Source organism: Podarcis erhardii, assembly GCF_964252035.2.
Source record: "Podarcis erhardii genome assembly, chromosome: 5".
NCBI classification, from domain to species: Eukaryota; Metazoa; Chordata; class Lepidosauria; order Squamata; family Lacertidae; genus Podarcis; species Podarcis erhardii.
In genome coordinates this window covers 38,484,296-38,509,709 of record NC_138509.1, presented here as the reverse complement: position 1 = coordinate 38,509,709, position 25,414 = coordinate 38,484,296, and the positions used below count along the sequence as shown (strand labels likewise).

General features: G+C 39.7%; 1 protein-coding gene across 1 annotated transcript in view; it reads right to left on the bottom strand.

Annotated features, from left to right (window-relative positions):
* Positions 1 to 25,414, bottom strand: part of DNTT (DNA nucleotidylexotransferase) — a 136,724-nt gene that overhangs the window by 22,222 nt on the left and 89,088 nt on the right. The window contains exons 10-11 of the mRNA XM_081863303.1: positions 10,982 to 11,084; positions 765 to 1,028 (exon numbers count right to left, since the gene is read on the bottom strand). Of these exons, the coding sequence (XP_081719429.1) occupies positions 765 to 1,028; positions 10,982 to 11,084 (367 nt within the window). The remainder of the gene's footprint in view (positions 1 to 764; positions 1,029 to 10,981; positions 11,085 to 25,414) is intronic.

The window sequence follows — 25,414 nt, the reverse complement described above, 5'->3', positions numbered from 1 at the left end:
AATCTCAGAGAAAAGAAAGGTCTAGAGAATGGTCCCAGATGGCTCATCATTTGCTGAAATATTTCAAATTCCACAAATCCCCAATGTGCCAAAGATTCATGATTAATTTTAAAATTACGACTGATTTTTTAACAACTGCATTTTCTAACAATGTAAACAATTTCTTAACACCTAGCACAACCTAGTATGGAACCAGTACTGTGTAAAGGACAGAGAACTGAACCTGCACCAGGGTGATCTGGGTTCAAATCCCCAATAAACTAAAAAGCTCAATGACAAAACTTGGTCAGAACAAAATAAAAAAATTCCTTCCAGTAGCACCTTAAAGACCAACTAAGTTAGTTCTTGGTATGAGCTTTCGTGTGCATGCACACTTCTTCAGATACCTTCAGGTATTCTTCAGGTATCTGAAGAAGTGTGCATGCACACGAAAGCTCATACCTAGAACTAACTTAGTTGGTCTTTAAGGTGCTACTGGAAGGAATTTTTTTATTTTGTTTTGACTATGGCAGACCAACACGGCTACCCATCTGTAACTAAAACTCGGTCAGGTCACTATTTCTCAGACTAGTCAGAAAATAAAAGAGCACTCTCAACTCTTTGGTAGAAGAATGAGAGACGCATTTAAAAATAAATAACCCCACTGTGGACAATGGGAAACAATTAGAAAATGAAATATTGTTCAGATATATGGATCTTCCTATTATGCTGCAAATATCAGAATTTCGGCTGAGGTTTCAAATTAAGGAAGGGAGGTTACTTACCCTAGATCCACTCCATCCTAAGAGTGCAAATGCATATTGTTCAAAGGGGCTTACAACGAGATCCACACGAATTGCTTTCCAGTCCTTCTTTCCTTCCTCAGCAGAAGCAACTGATACAACAGAGTTGCCAAAGTCCAATTTTCCCTTGGGTAATTTTAAAATTATAAAGCACTTCTGAAAATTATCTAAACCATCAACCTTTTTGCTCGGCAGCTTTTTCTTCTCAAATGTAGATTCAATGAGATCATAGTATAAGACCAATCCCTAGAAAGAACACACAATTCAGATAATTAATTAATAGCTGAAATCAGAAGACTAGTAATGTAGGTTAATGCCCAATGGACAGCAAGTCTTAGGACCACCATACGACTATCTGAGAGTCATCTTGCCCCAAGAGGAGGAGAAAGAGAAGACATAACAGCCTAATGAGCTGCCTCTCCATCCAGCTTTCCATTGTTCCAGCTGAGATGGTCACTTCCTCCTCCAACCATAACCATAAGGACAATCTCACTCTGAGTGAATGGATAAAGGGAAAGCAGAACAACAATCTAGACCACCATTTAGTTCCCACCAGATGAAGGGGCCTTTCCCTTCTTCAAACACCACCTAGAACATCCTTTCTCAACCTGTGGTTCCCCAGATGTTGTTGAACTACAACACCCATCACCCCTAGCTAGCAAGACCAGAGCTCGGGGATGATGGGAGTTGTAGTCCAACAACATCTGGGGACCCACAGGTTGAGAACTGCTGACCTAGAGACAAAACTTTTCTGAAAATTTTGGAGCCATGGGGAGTGGGGGAGTTTCCCAGGTGGTCGTGGAAAAGAAGGATTTTTGAGGGGGGGGGGTAAAAATATGCACTTCTTATTTTTACAGCCCTTTAACTTATCGAAAGTCACTTTGTTATTTCTCACATTTGAGTTTACAAAAGAGAGAACAATACATCCATGCCAATCACCTGCACATTGGCAACCACCACAATTCTACCAGCAGGATGCAAGTTGTGCTCTAACTGTGGGGATTTCAAGAGAACCTTTACTGAGCCATTTCTACCCATTTTTGTCATCTGCTGCAATGTTGCTGTTGCTGTTGCTTTTGAATTTTGTTTTCTGAATCTCTTTCCTGTGACATGTTGCGGTGCATTCTGATGCCTCAGATGGGCAATCTCTCTTCTGCTTGTGTTTCTGCAAAGCTGCTGTGTTCCTGCAAAGCTGCTGCCAGGGGAGTTGGAAGAGTCACCGCTGTGCTAGATGGGCAAATGACATAAGGCTGTTTCCTATGTTCCTGCCAACAAACAGCTCTTCCCCGCTCCACCCCTTCCCTCTTTAAATTAGATTTCAAATCTGTAGGTGATGGTTCATAAGTTTTTATATATGCAGATCATTCCAATCTTATGCTCATGGAATGCAATATGTAATTAGCTCCACCCCCTGAAGCAGCACCTGGTTCTGACCCAGCCCACTACAGTGGTACCTTGGTTTACAACCATAATCCGTTCCGGAGGTCCGGTTGTAAACCAAAAAAGGTTGTAACCCAAGGCGTGCTTTCGCCAATGGGGCCTCCCCCCAAAAATTGGTTGTAATAAAAAAAGGGGGGACACACACTTCCAATTTTGACGTGGTTGTAATCCAAAACGGTGGTAATCCAAAACGGTTGCAAACCAAGGTACCACTGTACTTTGGTCTGACTCTGGACAGTAAAAAAACAAAGCAGATCCCACAAATCTGAGTCTTCCCACTTGTTCCAGGCACAAAATCCCATCGCTGTGATTTTAATTTTTAACCACATTTCTGCAGATACCAAGAGAAACTCCTGAAATGATTCATTCATTACAGCAATCTTCACTTCCAGTTTTGTGGCTTGGACCCTTCCAGAGAGCACTTCACTCCCTTAATCCAGGCAATTATAGGCCATTAAATAAGTTAGCAATAAAACATAGGTATGAAACATTCTTTCTCCCTTCCTGATTTAATAATATAAACTCAAGTGGATACGGTTTCAGAATCTGTGGATGGTGCTGTGTGGCAAATATGATGAGAAAGGCATTTTGGGAATGAATGCCTCTAAGTTATTCTTTACTGCCTCCCTATCATTAAATGGCTTAGCAATTTGTAGAAGTAAGTAAGAACACACAAAGGCTAGAAACCTGCAAATAACCATATCATTGCTTTTCTTTTTCTTTTTCTTTTTCTTTTTCTTTTTCTTTTTCTTTTTCTTTTTCTTTTTCTTTTTCTTTTTCTTTTTCTTTTTCTTTTTCTTTTCTTTTTTAAAATGCAATTAGGCAACAGTTACACGGATGCTGACTTCAGCAAGCAATTGAAATCTGACTCAAAGTCAGAATGCAACTTCTAAACAGTAATCAAGGCCTAGGATATATCCATTGAGACAATGTTTCTGATTAACTTAATTTGACGAGGCACCGGACAATACCCTTGTTTCACATAACACAGCTGAAGCAGCACTTCTCTAGGTTACAAATGGGGCCTTTTGTGAAGGCAGCTAGCCGTGAAAATTTTAAAATGCTCTAATCTGAGCATTGTAGTCTACAGAATATGAAATAAACAACACTTTTATGTCAGTTCCTCAAGCATCTCTCTCTACTCCCACCCCCATTTTAATATTCCTGCACTTGCAAAGACTATATGCCAGATTTAAATTTTAGCTGAGGGTTATCATACAGACCATTTTAACATGGAGTTCAATTGTTCTGCTCAGTGTTAATACAAGGCAGTATTTCTGGCCTTTGGATAGACTTTTTAACATAAAAAAATGAAAAGTTTTTTCTTATATGAACCAACTGTTTGTCAAAATTGCCAGTTTTGTGTCAATTGCACTAGTTTAAACATTGAAAAGGTTCCTCATTTTTTTGAGGAATAAAATTCTGGAAGCTACTGCAGGGTTAGCTTATTATCTAGACTAATAGGGTGCCATTCAGAATATGTCAAGTCACCTTACAGCCTTTGTGAAGACTTGAAATTGTTTCAGCCATTTTGTATTATGTTTTTAGGGTTTTGTGGTCTATTTTTAAGGTTTGGGATGGGGAAACCATGTCATAAAGTGTTGTATAATGGACAGATGGCATACTGATGCTATTATGTGATCGTATTTATGGATTCCAAATTGCATTCCTATTTTGTTTGCTGTGACTCACCTAGAAGCTTCAGTTTAGGTGACATACAGATTTAATTAAAAGAAATGTGGTTCTTTTAGATATGGGCTGCTCAATGCAAGTGGGTGGAACATTCACAAGTTCAAGAGAACCAATGAAGCAGAAACTTAAGGGAAGAGAATTAATCCTAAATACTAGAAGACACAGAAACATAACATATTTTGTAAAATGTAAACTTAACCAGGTCTGTACTCCCCTTTGGATTGAGTAAAAGGGTGGGAAGTGGAGTTGAGATAATGTAAAGCTAGCAAATGGCATTGGGTAGAGAGAACTCAAAAAGTGTAGGGAAAGTTAGAGTCACAATTAGGGTGCTATGGAGAAATGGCAGAAAGCAGCCAGAAAGCTGGAGCTGATGCAGACTCCCCAAAAATGACAAGTGAAGAGCAGTATTTGTTATTCCAGTGGACAGACAAATCTGGGACTCAGGTCCACCTTCTGCCACTGCCATCCAGCAAGCTCCAAGGTAGCAGTGAAGCTGGAACTTCAGGGTCGATCCTAGGGTCCCTTGTGCCCTTGGAAAGGAGCTGTATGGGAGGGGGGACACTATCTCTTGTGGCCTTGGTACAGAGTTCCACCAAGGCACCCAGAGGAGCCTGCATGACTCACCCAGAGAAGCAGAGGTCCTAGCCACTCTGAGACAGAGTGGAGAGGCTTGGTTTTTGCATGCACACACACACACACACTGGGCCTGCACCCTTGGCAGTGGCCAACCTACCCAACCCTAAGGTACGCTCCTGAGAAAACCCATGCTCACTTATCTCTTAAAGGAAATGTGTATTAAATGGAACAAACCATGAAGGCAGACCCCATGTGGTGAGCCTGAGTTGGAAACTTAGTAGTTTAGCTGGAGCAAGCTAGATTCTTCCCTGTACTGGCTATCTTGACCTGAATGCCTTACAAATCATACTCAATGAAGTTGTGGCTTTCTCATCCCAGAGCCTTGTGTTTGTCTCTTCATTTCAATTGCTGCAGCAAATGCAGGCGTATTAACCATCCAAGACATGATAAATTATTAGCAGTTGATATACTACTGGCCCTGCTTTGTAAACCCTCACCCAGCAGAGTTTACACTAAAAGAAAAAAGCCTAGAGAGGCATCGTTCATCATCACAACATCTTAGAGCATGCCAGGCCTCAGCGAGTGTAAAATGGCAACGTTCCATTGGCTCCCAGAGACGTTGTGCCAAATCAGACCAGCTGAGGATTTGACCTAAACTCTCTTTCTAGCAAGCTTGACAAGCACAAATGCATCCATCTTTAGACAGCTGCTAAATCAGTCGGCATGAGTGAGACTGTAATTGTTTCACGTAGCAGGAAACCACTGTTCTAGCAACAAGAACAGGAGAAAATTATTAGGCTGGAAAAAATTACAAACTGCATAATTTTAGGGTCCATCTAATGTGCAAATCCCAAACTATCATTTAAGAGTTTGTTTTCAGTGACCAAGTTACAGCTTTATCCAAAATAGATTGTGCTGCAGAAAAAAAATATTGCCTTCAGTCTGTGCTAGTAAAACTATTAAGATGACTGAAAAAGAGTTTTTAGCACCACTAGATTTTCAGACCAGCCATTCAGTTAGGTATGAAGACCTTTCTCCTCCCACCCATTCACCCCTAGGAAGTTTGCAATTAAAAACCTGTTCTAATTTAAGGCAAGGCAATTTACACACAGATGAAAAAAGCCTAAGGATAAAACCATGCTAATCCAGGCATTTCTTTTTAATCACAATAGTTAAACAATTATAGGATAAAATTCCAAGAACCCATGTATATTTGTATCCTGCTTTTCCACAAAATGGATATCAAGGTAGCCCAAATCAATGCTGCTACTACTACGATAAAATAATAAAATACAATATGAGAAACATAAAAAAACAAGGCAGGTAAAACACAAAATATACCATTGCTGACTATGTAAAATAAGAGAAATTATACAAATTTACCCAAAGTGCATAAATGAATTCAGTTTTCCTTGGTGACAAATATTATTTCAGCCCTGAATATAGGTAGCCCTGGTGATATTACACCAGTGGCATAGAAATAACTCCAGTGATTTTAGAAGGGTATACAGCAGCTTTGACACGTGGAAACCCACAACGCTGAAGCTCAAAGAGCTCCATGGACACACATTTAATTGAAGTTGTTTTCAGAGTACTCTGAAGACAATAGCTAAAAGCCTATAGATTTCCAATAGGACTCAAGATATTGATTTGAAGCCAAGGGCTATGCTTACAAAACAAAAGACATTATCCAGATGCAAGACTACCATTGACTTTCAATGGTGATTACTTTGGATATTATGCTTCATATTTCCGTTCCGAGGAAGCACATTATATGTAGTGTGCAGTGGGGGAGAGGCAGATCAATGTCTCCTTCGAGCGACAGAGCCTGGTAGTACAGATCATAAAAGCAGGACAAGAGAGAGTGTGGCTAGACAGTGGGAGTGGAGAGCCAACATTTTTGCTCTTGAGGGCTGTATTCCTTCAAGGATACCCTATCAGAGGGTCATGACGACTATGGGTAGGTTTGGGGCTAAGATTGGACAGGGCCACGATCTTTTATCTCTCATTTCTCTACCACCCTGTGCTAAAAAGACATATAATTCTCCTACTCCAGGCCTCCTCTAGAGGGGCATTCTGATTGTGACACCAACTCCTAGAGGCCTCTATGTTATTATCCCAAGCTATGCACTGAAATATAACACCAAATATGAAGGCTCTCTCAACATTTGCTTTTGTTGTTGGCATCTGTCTGTCTAGAGAGACAATGGAGTGTGCCTCCAGGGGTGAGGTGAAACCACTGGAGAATCACAGTGCCTGCTGTGGCCACAGAGACCAGTAATTCGGTACTGCTGCCTCCCACGTTGTTTCTGCTGCGTTACCGGCACTGAAGTGACCTCTCTGGGGCGCAACCTGGGCAGTATTACAAAGGTCCTGGGCTGCACGTATGACAAGACCCCCACTCTCAGCCTCTCTGATGTGGTCCAAAGGAAAGCAGAGCAATACGTTTGGCACTAGCTTAGCTGCAGAGTTGCCAGAAGGAGGCGTACATGACGCCATCCAACCATCTTAGTTCCTGGCAGCTCCCAGATCATTGGGTGGAAGAACATTTGCTTTAAAGTGCATCAATATATACTAATGACTGGTCTATAGCATTCCAGATGGCAGCCCGCAGCAAATTCATTTTATAAGGCCCATGTGGCATGTTTATAAAAGCATTAATGTAAAAGATAATCCATCAATTGCAATGCAGCTTTTCTGTTTTATTGTTACCCTTTTAAGTTGAGAGGCCCCTTTTTAGCCTCTGTTCCTAGACTCGCTTATCCCCAATGATGCCACATCAAAAAGCATCATAGGCCTGACTTACCCCATTTGTTTTCAACTGCCTTTAAGAGGATGTGACAATGTTAAACTTTCAGCTGAGGAAAAGCAATGCTTCCAAACTACTGAACTGATGGGAGGGGTAGGTTTATTCATTGTTTACAAGTTAAATGCTGCAGAATTCTTTCTCAAGAAAACAGCTGAAAGAAAGTCAGCACTGTGACCTTAGTGGCTTTCTTTTTGATGCATTTTGGGCTTTGAAGTTGTTGCACGAAAGCAGGAAAGGAGTGAATACAGAGACAGGCTTGCTGTCACAAGTATAAAAGCATGCTTTCCATTTGCATAGCAATCAAAGATGCTTTTCAGAAAAGGCAGGGGGAGTATAGGTCTTTTTGTCTTTTTTTTGCATTTTGATATTTGTTGACAGCCAATTCCTTCAGCCCTGATGGTAGGGAAAGGGCTTAAGAGGACTGAAACAGGGTTGCAATCAGCTGAAAGAATGGGCAGCGAGGCAGCAGGTTCATGCTTTACAAACCATGGAAATTCCCAGGAGAATAATTGATTTCAACTTTCCCAATTGACAGATCACTACGTTATCACATATTCTGCCTTACTGTCCTTGGCTTGGATATTTCATTCTCAACTCAAAGCTTCATTCATGCATCTCTAAGTCTGTGCTGAAAGTGCTGAAAGCACATTCTTTCTACAATGGTTGTTGGCACCCATCTGTCTCTGCTTTGAGAATTACAGTCAGTTTAAAATGAGGTCTATACAGGACTGGCCCTATAATGTGGCATGGAGAGGCAGCCACCTCAGGTGGTAGAAGTTGCTGATACAACATTCCTTTTAAAAAAAATCTTTATTAAACATTCAACCACATATTTACACAACAATTTACCATGCTGAAATTTATGCATGTACACTACACGGAAAAAGGAAAAATACATCGAAAAATAGAGAAAAAGAAAAAAGAAAATAAAGACTAAAGATAAGAAAGTTAAAATAAACTTCCGATTGTTCTCAAAAAAATGAATCTCATTTGTAATTTTTACACAGTATCATGTTGATGTACTTTGTTTCCTTAATTTCCTTCGGAGAAATTTCTTTAGTTTATTATCTATACATTACAAGAATCATTCAAGGTCTGCCAGGAGATTTTTGCTATCATCGTAGTTTTTCAAATATTCTTTAAATACTATCCATTCTTAATTCACCCTCTGCATTGAGTACCCTCTAACTCTCCCCATCATTATTGCCACTTGGATGTATTCTGCCATTTTTACCTGCCATTCTGATTTTGTAGGTATAATTTAACTCTTCAAATTATACAGAATCCTGGCTGCAGATGTTGCATAAATAAAGAGTGGTCTTACTTCTTTCTTGATTTCAGTTGACATTATCCCTAATAAGAAGGCCTCTGGTCTTTTTGTGAATGGGAATTTGAGTATCTTTTTTAATTCATTATATACAATGTCCCAGAACTCTCTGATTTTTTTACATTCCCACCACATAACCGATGCTACATTCCTGTGGCCAGTCCACCTGCCCTGTTGCCTCTGCCACTGTTGGAGAAGCAGCACCAGAAATTCCTTAGGCTAAAACAGAGAGAGCCCAACTCAAATAAATAGGGGATCTCTGAAATTAGAGAAAAACTTTAGCACACAGTAGGACCTTTGAAAGGTACTTGGTGTTCAGCCTTGTAATACTGAAATAGTGAGCACTTAACAGACAGAGCAGTTGGGAAATCTACTGAGAATCATTGAGATGGTGGAAGGTTCAGGTGAGTTCAAAGAAGAAGTAATGATTTGAGTAATGACAATCCTGATAAGAAAATATATAGCAGCCCCAAGCAACTTACTGAGAAGTTGTAAAGTGGGCCTGAGGGCTAAATTAGCAGAGAGAGCAGATCCAATACAGACTCAAATCAGGGAATGTGATGATAAAATCAGAGACCCAGAGCTAAAGTGGCAGATTCAGCTCCTGAGACGAGTTTTCAGTTTCAGAGAGATGCACTAAATCTCAGTAGAGACCAACAGAATGGGGCAGCTTGACAATAACAAAAAGCACGGCAACTTTCACTTTAAAGGGGATATCCAGAGGGAAGAGAGAACGAAGAATTACAGTATTGATATTCATTCTCTCCTGGTTAGGAGAGATAATAGATATAGAGGAGATCCCACCCTTGGCTATTCATAATGAAATGCAAACAGAATAGCTAGCAGAAAGGAGTCTCATCTTGGTAAGCCACCCAAGAAATACAGGAATAAAATTTATGAGCACTCTGCTGAGAAATGCAGTGTTACAAAAGGCAAGAAGAATATAAAAAATTCTGAAGCTACTGTCCTTGAGAAATTTCCTTTAGCCAATCTCCAAAAGTGGCATGCCTTTAAAATGGTGACTGTGGATCAAACTACAAGCCTGCAGCTATGCATGTGCCTTTTCTCTTAAACTCAAACATAAGTACAAAAGGGCAAATCTGGATGAGGCTCACACAGGGAGGGGAGATTTAATTATGTCCTCCCTCCCCAGCTGCAGCTGCCTCCACAGCAAATCAAAACAAAACTTTCTCCTAGTACAGTGGTACCTCGAGTTAAGAACTTAGTTCGTTCTGGAGGTCTGTTCTTAACCTGAAACTGTTCTTAACCTGAAGCACCACTTTAGCTAATGGGGCCTCCCGCTGCCACCAAGCCACCGTCAAGCAATTTCTGTTCTCATCCTGAAGCAAAGTTCTTAACCTGAGGTAATATTTCTGGGTTAGCAGAGTCTGTAACCTGAAGCGTATGTAACCCAAAGTACCACTGTATCTGATAGTTACATCATTTATTATTATTTATTATTTATTGAATTTGTATACCACCCTTCATCTGAAGATCACAGGGAAGCTCACAACATAAAAATACAAAATGAGAACACAAAATACATAATAAAACCAAAAAACCCAATAACCTCCCCTTCCCAGCAACACATTTAAAAGGCATTTTAAGATAAATAAATAAGCAGAATCTGGACAATTTAGAAGTATGCTATTTTGTATTATTGTCTAACAATGACTGTTTTGTTTTGTTTTTATTGCATTAAGGTACACTTATATTGAATTCATGGTATTATGAAACTCATAGAAAATCATAATCCAGACACTGACCAGACTCTGATTTGTCTTCAGCCAAATTTGTCTTTGTTTTGTTGCATCATGTGCCATTTCAGACCATCCCCCGTGTTTATCCCACCTCCCTCTGATGCCACTATTGCTCAATTCCTACATTGCCTTTTATTTTCAATAACTCATCCTTTTTCTTTTAATAAACATGCATGTAACTGATATAGACCATAAGGCTTATAAGCAATATCATTGCTCCCCATTCAGTGACCTGAGGCATTTTTGTGATGTCACTGCAATCTGAGTCAGAGGTATAGTGTTGTACAACTGGATTTTACTTAGAAAATAAACTTCAGAGAAAGAATATAGTCATGTATCAACCCAGAGGTTCTGCTGGTCATTCTGGCAAGCAAATGAGCAATTAAGTATCTCTGGTCAAGAAACAGCAAGATGAGCAGAATGCAATTAGTACCCTTTTCTATTTAGAACCCCGCACAAATTAGCACAAGCCAATAAGTGCGATTGAAAAATAACTTCTGGGGTGTTGATCGGAGCAGATAAAGTATTCAACATCTACCTACATTCATCAAGTTGAGAGTGCTGAACACAGTGATCTTACGACAATTTGTCCTACCTGCTTTTTCCAAAAGTCAATCACTAGGTGTAACAATTCATCCTCCTGACTTGATCCTGGAACTGTGATCAAAAAGTCTACATCATGTCCAGCTTTCTTGCCCCTGTCAATAACAAACAAGCAAAGCAGAATAAAACTCAGAGGTGCTCTGTCTTTGGGAGGAAAAAAACACCCATATAACTTTTTGCTGAGATCCAAGTCCAACTTTCAAAGACTCCCCCACCCAGGCCTTATGAAAACAGCTTGCAGGATAAAATGATAGCAATGTTTCTTAAAACATAATCAAATTGAAATCTCCTATTTCTTTTACAAGGACTGTCACTGTTCTTTGTTAAGCAATAATTTAAAGGGCTTGATGTATTTCATCTCTTATTCAAACTAGATAATACAGATCTTTTGGGGCAAGGTGTGATGTTGCTTCTTATTCTGTTAATCCTGAAAAAGAAGGCATTAGTCTTCTGTAAAGGAAATAATAATTGAGATACAGATACAGATCTAGACGTGTTTTATTAATCCAAGGCAGTAACTTCTGATAAGCCTGGCAGTCCTGTCACCATCTAACGTTCTGGTTTAAATGTTGATGGACATTTTAATTACAAAAAAAAAAAGTGTCTAGTTGCAGGTAAATTTATTCTATTTCTTTTCTGCTCACAATTCAGGTATTTCTTTCCTTTTACAATATAGGAGTAATGAAGGTCTTTTGTGTATCAGTATTAATAATAGCTTTAGTGGAGTGCCTCAAATTCTAAGCACATTTATTTATATACCTGTCTGTAGCCAAGTACAGATCTCACCTGCTATTGCCATGGAAGAACAAAGATGAAGCACAAACACGTCTGCAGAGTGTTACTGAGAGGCTCGACCACACTGTCATTTTAAGTATGCCCCCTAACACCTTGGCCCCAGAGAATCCCCATGCTACCTGCAATTGGTACATCACGCAGAGGCTCAAGACCACCAAGAGCAATGTTGTAGTTTGACCCTGAATGATCAATGCAAAACTCTTACTAGTTATTCATACCAGGAAGAGCCCTCCAGAAAATGCAGATATAGTTCTATTCTTCCTGACCTCTAACTAATCAAGTCATAACAGACCAGGCACGAAGTAGTTTGACATATTTACAGGCCTGGTTAAGGAAATTCCATGCTTGGTTTGGCACTGCCGCCATTAGTAAGCTGCATTACCACCCGTAAGCAGTGCTTTTTTTCTTTAAAAAAAAATGTTTAGGGGTACTCTCATTTTCCTACTACCTAAATACATCACAGTACATATGAAGTACTTTCTACTCTTGAAATGCACTATATAAATGCTAAGTATTTTTATTAGTTATGTGATGGCTTCCAGAGTGAAGGCTTCATTGTTATCTATAAAGTCGTTTTCTTAAGGCATCATTGTGAAAGTATCACATGAAAAAGGAAGCTGAAGTAATTATCTCTTTGATGCAGTTTAAAGAATAGACGCTCACCATATTTAGCTGGAATTTGACGGAGTGCTATTTCTCCCCCTAGCATATTAGAAAAAGTTCACTAATGGAAGGACTCAAACACTCTTTTTGTGAAGCATGACAATCTGTCAAAACCTTGCAAACTATTCAGTAATTTTCATGCTCATATAGAGTTCAAGTGCTTACAGGGGGAAACAATGGACTCCAATTTCTGTTCTTGCCTCCAGGCAAACTATCAGTTTGTTGTAAGCGCCCAACCCTTTGAACTGTAAGAAAAAGAACTAACAAAAAAAAAGTCACAGGCCTGCAAGATTAAATGCTTACATTAACCAGATATGTGACAAGAAAACATAAACAGAACAAAAAATGCAGTATCTGCAGAGTAAATTCAAGATGCTTTGGAAAGTTCCAGTCTTTAATTTGTCCCCTTATGGCACTCAGACATTTCAGTCCCTCAGAAACAGTTAGATGTTTTAGAATTGTAATTTTTAACCATTCCTTTTAATAACTAAAGATGTTGTCATGGAGGGTTATGCACGCCAGGTTCAATTTCGACTAGAAAGCTATCACTGCCCTTGCTAGGAGAAACAAGAAAAGATGCACAAATACATATTTTGCACCTCCAAAATATTTTGGAAGTTTTATATTCCTGTTATTCAGTATGATATACAATATATCCTACTTCGAATTGCTTATAGATTTCAGTTGAAAATGATATTTAGGGTAGATATGCTAGCATGATGGTTAGAATTTGTGTGCTATTAAAAATGTTTCACCCCACAAGCAGCATTTCAGATGCATCCAAAGCTATTCATGAACTTCCCTGAATCACATCCTTCAGTATCAAAACATTTTAAGAGTTCTGTGATCTGAAAGCACTAAATTATGAAAATAATACGTCATTAAGTATTTCATTACTACAGTGGAACCTTAGGTTACGTACTGTCCTCCTTACGAATGCTTCGGGTAACAAGCTCCACTAACCCAGAAGTAGATGCCCCTAGTTGCAAACTTTGCCCCGGGATGCGAGCAGCAGTCAAGCGCCGGCGGTCCAGCAGCAGCAGGAGGCCCCATTAGTGAAAGCGCGCCTCATGTTAAGAACAGTTTTGGCTTAAGAACGGACCTCCGGAACGAATTAAGTTCATAACAGGAGGTACCACTGTACTGCAGATGTACAATATGCTCTTCATTTTCTTCAACTATACTAAAAAGCATGATGCTCTACATTGCTCCTAAAATAGTCTGGTTTAGTTACACTATACTTCATTTGAGGATTTATATTTAGGCTGCAGCCTTATATATGATTACCCAAGGCTGGATTAACCATTAAGCAAAATAAGCACGCACTTAGGGCATGAAGGTAAGGGGGGCACCAAAGAACTTTTTAATTGCTGGATTTACCATGGACAATATGGTGCAGCTGAACCAGGTTCCACAAAAAAAAGGCTCCCACAATATGTGTGTCATAAGTTCAGTGCAAGGGAAGGTTTTTTAATGTTTTGTTGTATTTTTCTATGTGTTGGAAGCCACCCAGAGTGTCTGGGGCAACCCAGTCAGATGGGGGGGGGGTACCTAAATCATCATCATAATCATCATCATCTGCAAAGATTACAGAGAAGGACATGAGAGCCTATCACACATTTAGGGCCAAACTATTTGTGACACAAATCGTATCATTTGTCCTTGAATGCAGGCCTTTTTCTTCCACAAATTGCCAGTGGTGGGCTGGGATTGCGTCCAACTGGAACCTTGGTACAGCGTGGTAGAGGACTTTAGCACTCCCTGTTCCCACATTCTCATTCTGGGTTGAAAGTTCTGTGCCAGGAGTTTTCATAGAAGAAAGCTCCCGCTTTCTCCATCCTTCATCCAACCAAGCAATAGGCATGATCACAGTTTGAGGACACCTGAGGAGGGTGTGGAAGAGGCAGTGGGCAGTGTGGCCTGGGGGGAGAGAGAGAGTGGTCTAGAGCAGGCTTCCTCAACCTCAGCCCTCCAGATGTTTTTGGCCTACAACTCCCATGCTCCCTAGCTAGCAGGACCAGTGGTCAGGGAAGATGGGAACTGTAGTCTCAAAATAACTGGAGGGATGAGGTTGAGGAAGCCTGGTCTAGAGCAAGGCAGAAGAGGCGAAGCAGAGAGGCCTGGATGGTTGCTTTCAGTCCCTGACCTGACAGACGCCCCTCCCCTATTCTTGAGCTTCTGGAATCATAGTTCACAGATTACTGATGATGAATAACATTTTGAGCAAAGAGGATGATGAAATAAGTGTTAGATATAAGCAATGTTGCATGCCTCCAGTCAGTTGAGAGCAGGGTTGAGACTAACAGATAGAGCAAAATACATGTTGTGATTTCCTACTCAACCCACAAGCTCTGTCCCTCAGCCCCGCTTTCTCCTGCAGGAGAAACCAGCTCTCACCTTGTAGGTTTGAAATCCTTGTAAATTTGAAGAAACTGGAAGTAAAGAATCTCTCCCCCCCCCTTACTAACAGGCCCTCGGTGTGTTTTATTTATTCTTTTTAAGTAATTTTAGAGCGATGTGTGAATGAGGCAGAACAAGTGGTGGAGGGACTGGGCAGAGCCAGCTTCAAAGCTGTTAACACTGCTAACTATAAGCCAGCCATTTTATTTTTTAGAAAAACCTAAGAATGAGAGCAGTAGCTGGAGTCACATGCCTATTTCACAAATTCAAAGTGCATTAGCAGTGCTAATAGATAGCTTTACCTCAATCATTTCAATGCCTATTGTGTAGATGGGTGAGGGAGAATCAACTGAAAAATAGCCTTCAGAAAATGATAGCTATTAGGCAGCTGAAATAATTTAGGGTTATGATGGGTGCTTTTTTAAAAAATAAGTAAGTTATTTATTCCACAAAGGAGCCAATAATCAGCCAGGAGAATCCCAGACCTCAAACAACTGAGTTACTCAGAATGTCATGTGTAGAGTTTGTACAAAGCCTCACATGCAAACACCAACCAAGTTTGGATCTACTTTCTTGAATTTTAAAGAAATATTATATTAGAAGAGACAGTGATAAGTGAAGAGGATGAAATCAGACATGTGGAAATTTGGAAGAACTTTCACAAGTTTGGAGGGCATTGATTGCTTGTCATTCGTACTGGTTACTTAAAGAGTTGGGTTTATTCCCCCCCCCCCTTCAACTTACAAGCTAATTTACTAGCTGGTTCAACCTATAAAATGAGTTCTACCGCTAGCAACTGCCGGAGTTAACTTGACAGTCTCCCCCCGCCACCTGGTGGGTTGTCTCATTCTGCGGTGAGTAAGACGGTCTCTTTCATCTTGATCTCTTGGAAGAAAAATAATATACATGGCTGTATGGAATAGACAGGGCTGTCTACAGCCACATGAGCCTGCCAGCATGCTGATATCATCTGCCAAGGCCATTTTCAGTTTTGGCACCCTGCTTATGGAATCCTCGCCCCCATGGAGACTCACCTGATGCCCCCACTCAAGTCTTTTTAGTGCCTGGTAAAGGATTTTATTATCCCAGGCTTTTAAAACACATTTTTTAAAACTTACTTTATTTCCACTGCTTTTCTATTTTTCACCATTCTGATGTTTTCTTGTTTCAATGTGTTGCGTGTTTATTTCACAATCCTTGTATGCCACCCTGGGTATGATAACATGAAGGGTGGAATATAAATCTCCTAATCAATTAAAAAAGTTATTTAGATAGAACCTGCTCAAAAATTATTTTCATTATTTTAGCATCATTTCCTCTGAAACTCTTTCTAACTAAAAACTGAGCAAGTTACTGAAGTCCATTTTAAAAAAATCCAATAACCTTTCAAAGTATATCTTTATTCTTTATAACTAGAACGTATTTAACCTTATTGTATTTTGCATTTTGTAATCTTTTGGGCTCCAATCCTTTATCTGCTTACCTAGGAGTAAGCCTCATTGTCTTTTAATATCTAAATCATACTCAGAGTAGATCCACTGAAATCAATGAGCTGTACCCAACACTCTCTGCTTGCTAGCATTCTCTTGCACTAGCAAACAGGTAAGTTACAATGTTGTGCAAAAAAGGAATCAAATGCGACAGTTGCACAAGCAGGAACTCTTTGTGCAATCTATTGTGCAACAAAGTTTCTAGCAATTTCCTTGTGTGCTTTTCTTGTGCAACAATGTCTGGCAAAAATTTCATCAGCGGAACAGGTATACCATTAAGTGACTTTAACTTAGCACCACACTGGATACAACCCAATGGACACGACTCGTTTAGTTTGATGCAACACATTGAAGCTTATTTCTGAGCAGCGGTGCATAATACCGCACCATTAGTAACTGTTTCTAGAAAATGAAAATTCCAAGATTCCCCACTCCCCTTTTCCATTAGGAAAGAACAGGCATTGACTCTTGCAAGAGAAAGCTGAAGAAGTCCACACCAGACTTCCTGTTCCAACAGGAAGTAGCATGCGCTGAATGGCCAGATTAAGCGTGGTTGTTTCTGGTCACATGTGCATTCAAGACAGCTTTTCAAAATAGCATTTGGATTCATGCTGTCAGTGAAATAGCTGCTCACATACTTTTAGAGTAAGAAAATAAAGGTTCCCTAAACTGCAAAACCAAACAAATCAGCAGCGTCAGTCCAAACAACAGTGGAGAAAAACACGGGAGAGAACAAAATGCAAAAAGTTGCCATTCTTCTTCCCCAGGTTTATCTTCCATTGTACACTTTCTGTTTGTTAATGAACAGGGAAGCAAAAGGAGAGAAAGAATTGTGTTGAGATGAAATCCCAGGCATTTGATCGTATAAGCTCTGCGCTGAGCTCACCTGAGCATTTGCTGCATGATCTTTATTCCTTCATCTGCCAACTTGGGACAAAGATGCAAGATTGATGACAAAGCCGGAGGCAAGATTTCATTTTATAATTCATCGTGATATATGGTCAGAAGCTACAGAGAACCATGAGAATATGGTGTACCAAAACACAGAATGACAAGACATCACAAAGGTTGTGTCTAAAATAATTCATTATAGACTCAAACCTGCATTCTTTATACAAGGGGAGGGGAAACCTCTTTGTGGTAGGCTTGGGACTATCACAGAAGAGACATGCAATTCAGAGTTTTATATGCCTAGAGCATGGAGAGGTATGGAGCAGTGGCTCTTACAGTACATAATACTGTAGCTGAAACAACATGTCAGCTTTGAACAAGCTGCTGCCATCTGATTAGATATGTCCCATGAATGTGGAAGGCCATTCCAGAAAATAAGGCTGTCCTGATACTTCGGCACCATTAAATCCAACTTATCTCCCAGGACTCTCTTAGCATTGCATATCCTTCCACCCAGTCTCTTCTGTTTAGAGTTCTGATACTGGCAAAGTATTGGAAGACACAAGATCTACCCACCCGGGAAGAATGGCAGATGAAGGTGATGGACTATATGGAATTGGCGGAAATGACTGGCAGAATCTGAGACCAGGGAGAAAAGTTGGTGGAGGAAGACTGGAGGAAATTTAAAGACTATCTACAGAAACATTGTAAAATTAATATTTGTTAGAAGGATGTTGGAATAATATTATATGATTTTAGCAGGAATGATATAAAGGATTTGAGAATAACTGACTGTTAATTGGTGAAAGGAGGAAAAGTAAAATTACATTATTTTAAGACAATTTACAGGACAAAAAATTTAAAAGAGGGAAAGGATTTGCTGAAATAGACAATCGACCTAGAATACAAAAAAGGGAGGTGTGAGGAGGTCAAGGAAACAAGCTAATGAAAGAATAGAAAGGAGATTTGATGCTTTTTCTTTTTTTCTAATTTTGTTTTTGTTTAATGGGTTTTATTTTTCTGTGTGTTTTTTTTCCTTTTTTATATTGTGGTATGTTGCTTGGTTTTTGTTTAACGTGGTATGTTCATTTTTTCTTTTTGTAATTCTTTAAACTTTAATAAATATCATCTAAATTTAGAGTTCTGATACTGAAGTAGAATTCCTGCAGTTTCAGTGTTGTGCCTGTACCAAAGAAAAAGGAAAGAACCATTCCAGGTGGAGAATGCTAATTAGGCCTAAACTTCTGTTTATTTCAGTGGAGTCAAATATTTTATTGGCAGTAACAGGCACATCTTAATTCATTGTTGATGGCTCTTCCGTTGTATTCCTTTAACAAATGATAATTTTATTGTTTAAGACCCTACTGGCCTCAACACTTGCACGTACTTTTGTAAACCAAGAAATCTTTAATAAAAAATAGCTTTTTAAAAACAACAACAACAACACTGCAGTCTGCAGGTGGGCAACTTGGAATTCCCATCACTCGGATGCTCTAGAGAAACCTCTTTCTCTCTATTTGTGGAATGCTGGCCCCAGGGAGGTTCACCCGGTGCCTTCATTATATATTTTTAGGCGCCAGGCAAAAATGTTCCTCTTCAGCCAAACCTTTGGCTGGTTAATATTCTATCTACAGCCGTTTAAATGTGTGTTGGGGGGGGTTGGTTTTGCTGTTTTTATTTTAATTTTTTACTTGTATTTTATTCTGTGAAGCGCCATGAAATCTTATGATGAAGAGCAGTATACAGTGGTACCTCTAGTTACGAACTTAATTTGTTAATTCTTAATGGAGGTCTGTTCTTAACCTGAAACTGTTCTTAACTAGAGGCGTGCTTTCGCTAATGGGGCCTCTTGCTGCCGCTGCGCCGCCGGCACATGATTTCCATTCTCATCCTGGGGCAAAGTTCTCAACTCGAGGTAATGCTTCCAGGTTAGCAGAGTTTGTAACCTGAAGCATATGTAACCTGAGGCGTTTGTAACTCAAGGTACCACTGTATTAGATAGATGATAGATGATGATAGATAGAAGATAGATGATAGATAGATAGATAGATAGATAGATAGATAGATAGATGATAGATAGGTAGGTAGGTAGGTAGGTAGGTAGGTAGGTAGGTAGATAGGTAGATAGATATAGATAGATAGATAGATGATAGATAGATAGATAGATGATAGATAGATAGATAGATAGATAGATAGATAGATAGATAGATAGATGATAGATAGATAGATGATAGATAGATGATAGATGATAGATAGATAGATAGATAGATAGATAGATAGATAGATAGATAGATAGATAGATGATAGATAGATAGATAGATAGATGATAGATAGATAGATAGATAGATAGATAGATAGATAGATAGATGATAGATAGATAGATAGATGATAGATAGATAGATAGATAGATAGATAGATAGATAGATGATAGATAGATAGATAGATAGATAGATAGATAGATAGATAGATGATAGATGATAGATAGATAGATGATAGAGAGAGAGAGAGAGAGAGAGAGAGAGAGAGAGAGAGAGAGAGATAGATAGATAGATAGATGATAGATATGTACAGTAGATGATAGTCTCAGGGGGGACCAGCTTAGAAGCAAACCTGAATAAGATTGTGCTGCAAATCACTATATCTATCTGCCTTTAGGCTCGCACACTTTTTCTATACAAGTGACCAGCACCAACCCATCTGAATATGGGCACTAATGACTTCACTAATAAAACAGAAATGTTGTTTTAATGCTCCACGGGTGCCAAAATGACTGAAAGTGGCTCTATTTGATGATTAAATTTGGTCATAATTTCTACTTCTAGTTAAAAGCTGTTCTCCTCAGAGTCAAAAGCAGCTATTTTCTTCCACTCAGCATTAACAAATTAAAACGTTAACACCTGAACAAACAAATATATTATCATGTACATTAACAGCGCTTGCATTCTGCGGTAGAAGATAATAATGTACCATCAAAAACCAATTTTGCATTAATTTTTTTTCTAGAATTAGTTTTAAAATACTCACCTCCTATGTTATTTCCCTCTCAGCAAAAACTAAGTGTAAATAATTTGTTTTCGATTAATACCACCTTAGCAATAAGTTAAGCTTGTGGTCTGTGACAATGACATCAGCTCTCTAAACCTCCTGCACTAACATTACACTGGATTCACCCTCTAGCAGTCATATTTTATTTATTTATTTTCTTACATTTATATTCCGCTGTGGAATCCAAGGCAGCACACGTGTGAGTACTATATGGTATTTCTTAACAATACCACATATAAATTGCAAGTATGCCACCTTGGCTTCCACAGTGGAATACAAATGTTGGGAAATTTTAAAAAAAGGAAATACTAAAGCTGGAGGGCAAGACCCAACATAAAGGTAGTGCAATCGGTTTCAGGCATTGACATTCTTGCATAAATGGGAGCAGGCAAGCTTCATGGTCACTGAATATAATCATTGCTGCTGTTGCACTAGGAGCTGCACAACGCTTTTTGCAAGGCTTAATGCGCCCTTTGGATTTGGCTGTTATGTTAAGCTAAGAATGAGATTTTCACTAGTAGACTGGCTATTGCACAAGTGGGAATGCCACAGCTGGGTATGACCCAGAGCTTTTTTATAAATCAAATGGTCAAAAGCTGGAAAAGGTCATCACATTTCTTTCAACATGCAAAATTATAAAGGATTCTTAGGCAGCCATTTTATCTGGGACTAAGCTGGTGTAGACTGAAAGGTGCATACTTTAAGCATATAAATGTTACGCTCTTTAATTATAGCCTAATGCTGAGGCTGCTCCTGTTTGGGCTTTGGTTCAAGTTGAAGTTTTAATACTAAAGCTCCAGTCTACTACTAAATTATCCAGACTGGATAATTTCTAATTCTCCTGGAGTCTCTCCAGTACTTTACCATCCAAAACTAGCACCGTGCTTAAGCTTTGACTTGCTAGTCTCAGGTTCATGTAAATAAAACAACTGTACCTGGAATCCATCCACAGAATTTCAAGCATTTAAAGCTTATGAAATGTAACATACCAATCTGTCACTGTTTTATATGAAGTCATAAAATACATGGCTCGAGTTTTCCTTTTGCTGTCTTGGCAGATCTTGTAAATTGCATTCCTTTCCAATCAAGCATTTCAAATGACATCATGGCAACTTCCTGCATGCATAAATTTTTGTGAGTGCCAATCAATGCTGGAGGGATGGGGGGCCCAGAAACCTTCTACTTGTTTAAATAAATAAATAAATAAAAGACATACACCCTGGTGAATATTGATGCATATTCGGGGCCCAGCTGTACTCAGCTGAAATGTTAAGAGCATACAGTCGGCAATTCTTAGTCTTAAAACATCTATCTGGGTTTTGCATACACGCACAAAATAACTGTCAGCACATTTCCTCACGCTCTGCAGCAAATTTTCTAATAGGTGAAATGTCCTGTGTGACATGATAAAACAGACTGGACAATCCAGAATTCAGACCTTTCATTTGAGATTAATTCTGATCTGTGTTCAGGCCTGGCCATGTGCCCAAATCAGCCTCAGTCACCCTGATGGATTAGCTGTACTGAGAATGGGACAAAGGGAGTAGCTCTTGTCCCTGCTTCTCAATCACTCTGTTGTTTTGATGCTGTTGATCATGGACCAGTTTCATGGGATGGTTATTGGGGGACTGTCTTACAGTGATTTTGCTTCTTCCTATGAGGTCAAGAGCTCTTCAACTGCATATCTAACGCTGTACTGTTCTTAACACTTGAGTGGGAGCTGCCCAGAGTGGCTGGGGAAACTGAGCCAGATGGGCAGGGTATAAATAATAAATTATTGTTGTTGTTGTTACTGTTGTGAGCTGAAGTGCACCATTTTATCCTCAGAACGATTTACTATTTTTACGAAGCCATATATGAATACTATTTAGTATTTATATGGGGTGCTCATTAGATTTGCAGCAAGGTGCTAGCACTATGCTGATGACACTCAGCTCTGTTTCTCCATAACATTTAAATCAGGAAAGCCTGTGCAGGGCTTGGACTAGTGTCTGGATGCCGGGCTAGGCTGAATGAAGGGAAATAAACAGAGTTTGAATACTGGTAAAGCACAGGTTCTGCAGGTGAGTGGTTCCTGTGTCCAAGAAATGGGTCAGCTGCTTGCCCTGAGTGGGGTTGCCCTCCTTCTGAAGCAGCAGGTACACAATTTGGGAGGTGCTCCTTTATCCAGTTTTGTTACCAGAAGTCCAGTTGACCCCTTGTGGCTAAAAGTGCCTTCCACCAGGTTCATCTGGTGCAACTTCTGTGGCTATTTCTAGACTGGGATAGCTTGACCACAGTATCCAAGCATTGATAACATCAAGACTGGGTTACTTCCCTTGATGTTGGTGCTGAAACTCCAATTAGTGCAGAATGCAGAATTATTCTGTAGCATAACAGCTGACAGAAGTGAGAGCCTACCAGCACATTATAGTTCTGTTCAAAGATCTGCTCAGGCTTCAGATTTACTAATCGACCAAGCTCAAGGTTTACATACTGATGGTTGATTAGTAAGATATTAAGTCCTTAATATCTTGGGACCCATTTACTTGAGGGATTATTGAATTATTTGAGGGATCACTGATCAATGAAACTCAGTGGGTGACCTGGGGCCAGTCTCTGAGCCTAACCTACCTTGTTGTTGTTGTTGCGAGGATAAAACGGTGAGGAGAAGAACCATCTACTTTCTTGGAGGAAAAGTTGGATATAAATGTAATGATAAATAAACAACAATTTCAAGTACACATGCTCTCAAACCATGTAATTATACAGCTCAACAAGAGCTGCATAATCAAAGATTCAATACCAATCCATATCTGACGACAAGACAATGAAGAGACTGTTACTTTTGCTCAAAGGCCCAATGAAACAAGAATATTTTAACCTGATGTCAGAACCAACCAAACAGATCCATGTTGATGATGACAAAACCAACAGGGCCTCCCCGGCAGACCTCAGCTTATAGGTACTCTGGAATTTTAATCATTTCAATGAGGATAGGGAACTTGTGGTCCTCTAAATGTTGCTGGACTACAACTTTCATCTTCCCTGGCCATGCCAGTAGGGACAAATTCTGGAGGGTCATGGATTTGCTCCTTCTGAATTAAACAATTGACCTCACCAGTGCCAATACCAGTCCCAATACCAGTACATTTCCTTATCTCCATAATCAAGGTGGTTGAGGGTTCTTATGCTTGAGAACCACCCTGCAGTAAATCCCATGGTTAATATTGCATTTTACAAAATAAAAAAATTCCTTCCAGTAGCACCTTAAAGACCAACTGAGTTAGTTCTAGGTATGAGCTTTCGTGTGCATGCACACTTCTTCAGATACACTGAAACAGAAGTCACCGGACCTTTCTATATAGTGAGAAGGTGGGGAGGGGTATTACTCAGAAGGGTGGTGGGAATGGGTGATTGGCAGATAGCTGCGATGAGCCTGTTGACGACTCTTAACAACTGCAATAGGTCTAACAGGAAAAAGCAAGGGGTGAGAAGGTGAAAAATGGCTTTGTCATGTATAATGAGATAAGAATCCAATGTCTTTGTTCAAACCAGGTCTCTCCATAGTTTTAAGTTTGGTGATAAGTTGCAATTCAGCAGCTTCTCTTTCCAGTCTATTTCTGAAATTCCTTTGTAATAGAACAGCTACTTTGAGATCTTGTATAGAATGTCCTGGGAGATTGAAGTGTTCTCCTACTGGTTTTTCTGTCTTGTGGTTCCTGATGTCGGATTTATGTCCGTTTATTCTTTGGCGTAAGGTCTGGCCTGTTTGTCCAATATAGAGAGCTGAAGGACACTGTTGGCATTTTATGGCATACACAATGTTAGACGATGAGCAATTAAATAGTCCCGAGATGGTATGTGTGATGTTGTTGGGGCCAGTAATGGTGTTGTCCGGGTGTATGTGGCAGCAAAGTTGGCATCTGGGTTTATTGCAGGCTCTGGTGCCAGTGTCCGTGTTAAGTCTGGTTATAGTATTATTGTGGGTTAGGAGTTGTTTAAGATTGGGGGGCTGTCTGGAGGCAATGAAAGGTCTTCCTCCCAGAGCTTGAGAAAGAGAACTGTCATTGTCCAGGAGAGGTTGTAGATCTCTGATGATGCGTTGTACTGTTTTAACTTGGGAGCTGTATGTGATGACTAGAGGTGTTCTGTTATTTTCTTTTTTGGGTCTGTCTTGCAGCAAGTTCTCTCTGGGTATCAGTCTGGCTCTGTTGATCTGTTGTCTAACTTCATCTGCTGGGTATTTTAGTTCTAAAAAGGTTTGCTGTAGATCTCTTAGGTGAGAGTCTCTGTCTGTAGAATTGGAGCAGATGCGGCTGTAACGTAGTGCCTGGCTATATACAATGGACTGTTTGGTATGTTTGGGATGGTAGCTAGAGGCATGTAGATATGTTTGTCGGTCAGTTGGTTTACGGTATAAGGTGGTGTCTATGCGCCCATCCTGTATTTTTATAGTAGTGTCCAAAAAATGTATTTCTTGCATAGATTGATTCATTGTTAGGTTGATGGTGGGGTGAAAATCATTGAATTTCTGGTGGAAGGTGTCCAGGGTCTGTTGACCATGTGTCCAGATGATAAAAATATCATCAATGTATCGCAGGTACAAGAGAGGTTTGAGTGGGTAGGAGTTTAGGAAACGTTGTTCTAAATCCGCCATGAAGATGTTGGCATACTGTGGGGCCATGCGGGTGCCCATTGCTGTGCCGCTGATCTGAAGGAACAGGTCATCACCGAATTTGAAGTTGTTGTGGGTAAGGACAAATTGGCAGAGTTTGGTAGCAAAGTCCGCTGTGGTTTTATCTGAAATGGTATTCCTTATAGCTTGTAAACCATCGTTGTGTACCTAGAACTAACTCAGTTGGTCTTTAACTAACTCAGTTGGTCTTTAAGGTGCTACTGGAAGGAATTTTTTTATTTTGTTTTGACCATGGCAGACCAACACGGCTACCTATCTGTAATTGCATTTTACAGGTATGGCCAAGGTTGATTTCTATCTCCAGGCCAAAAATCCCCTACAGTTATAAAAAAATATCAAATCCATTTAAAGTGCACCCTCAGATTGCCTCCAAGCCCAAATGCCTTTGTCAGCTGCACTCCAAGCCTCATGCCCCACTTACTTAGATGCAGCCACAATGGATTTTTAAATGTTAAAAAAACTT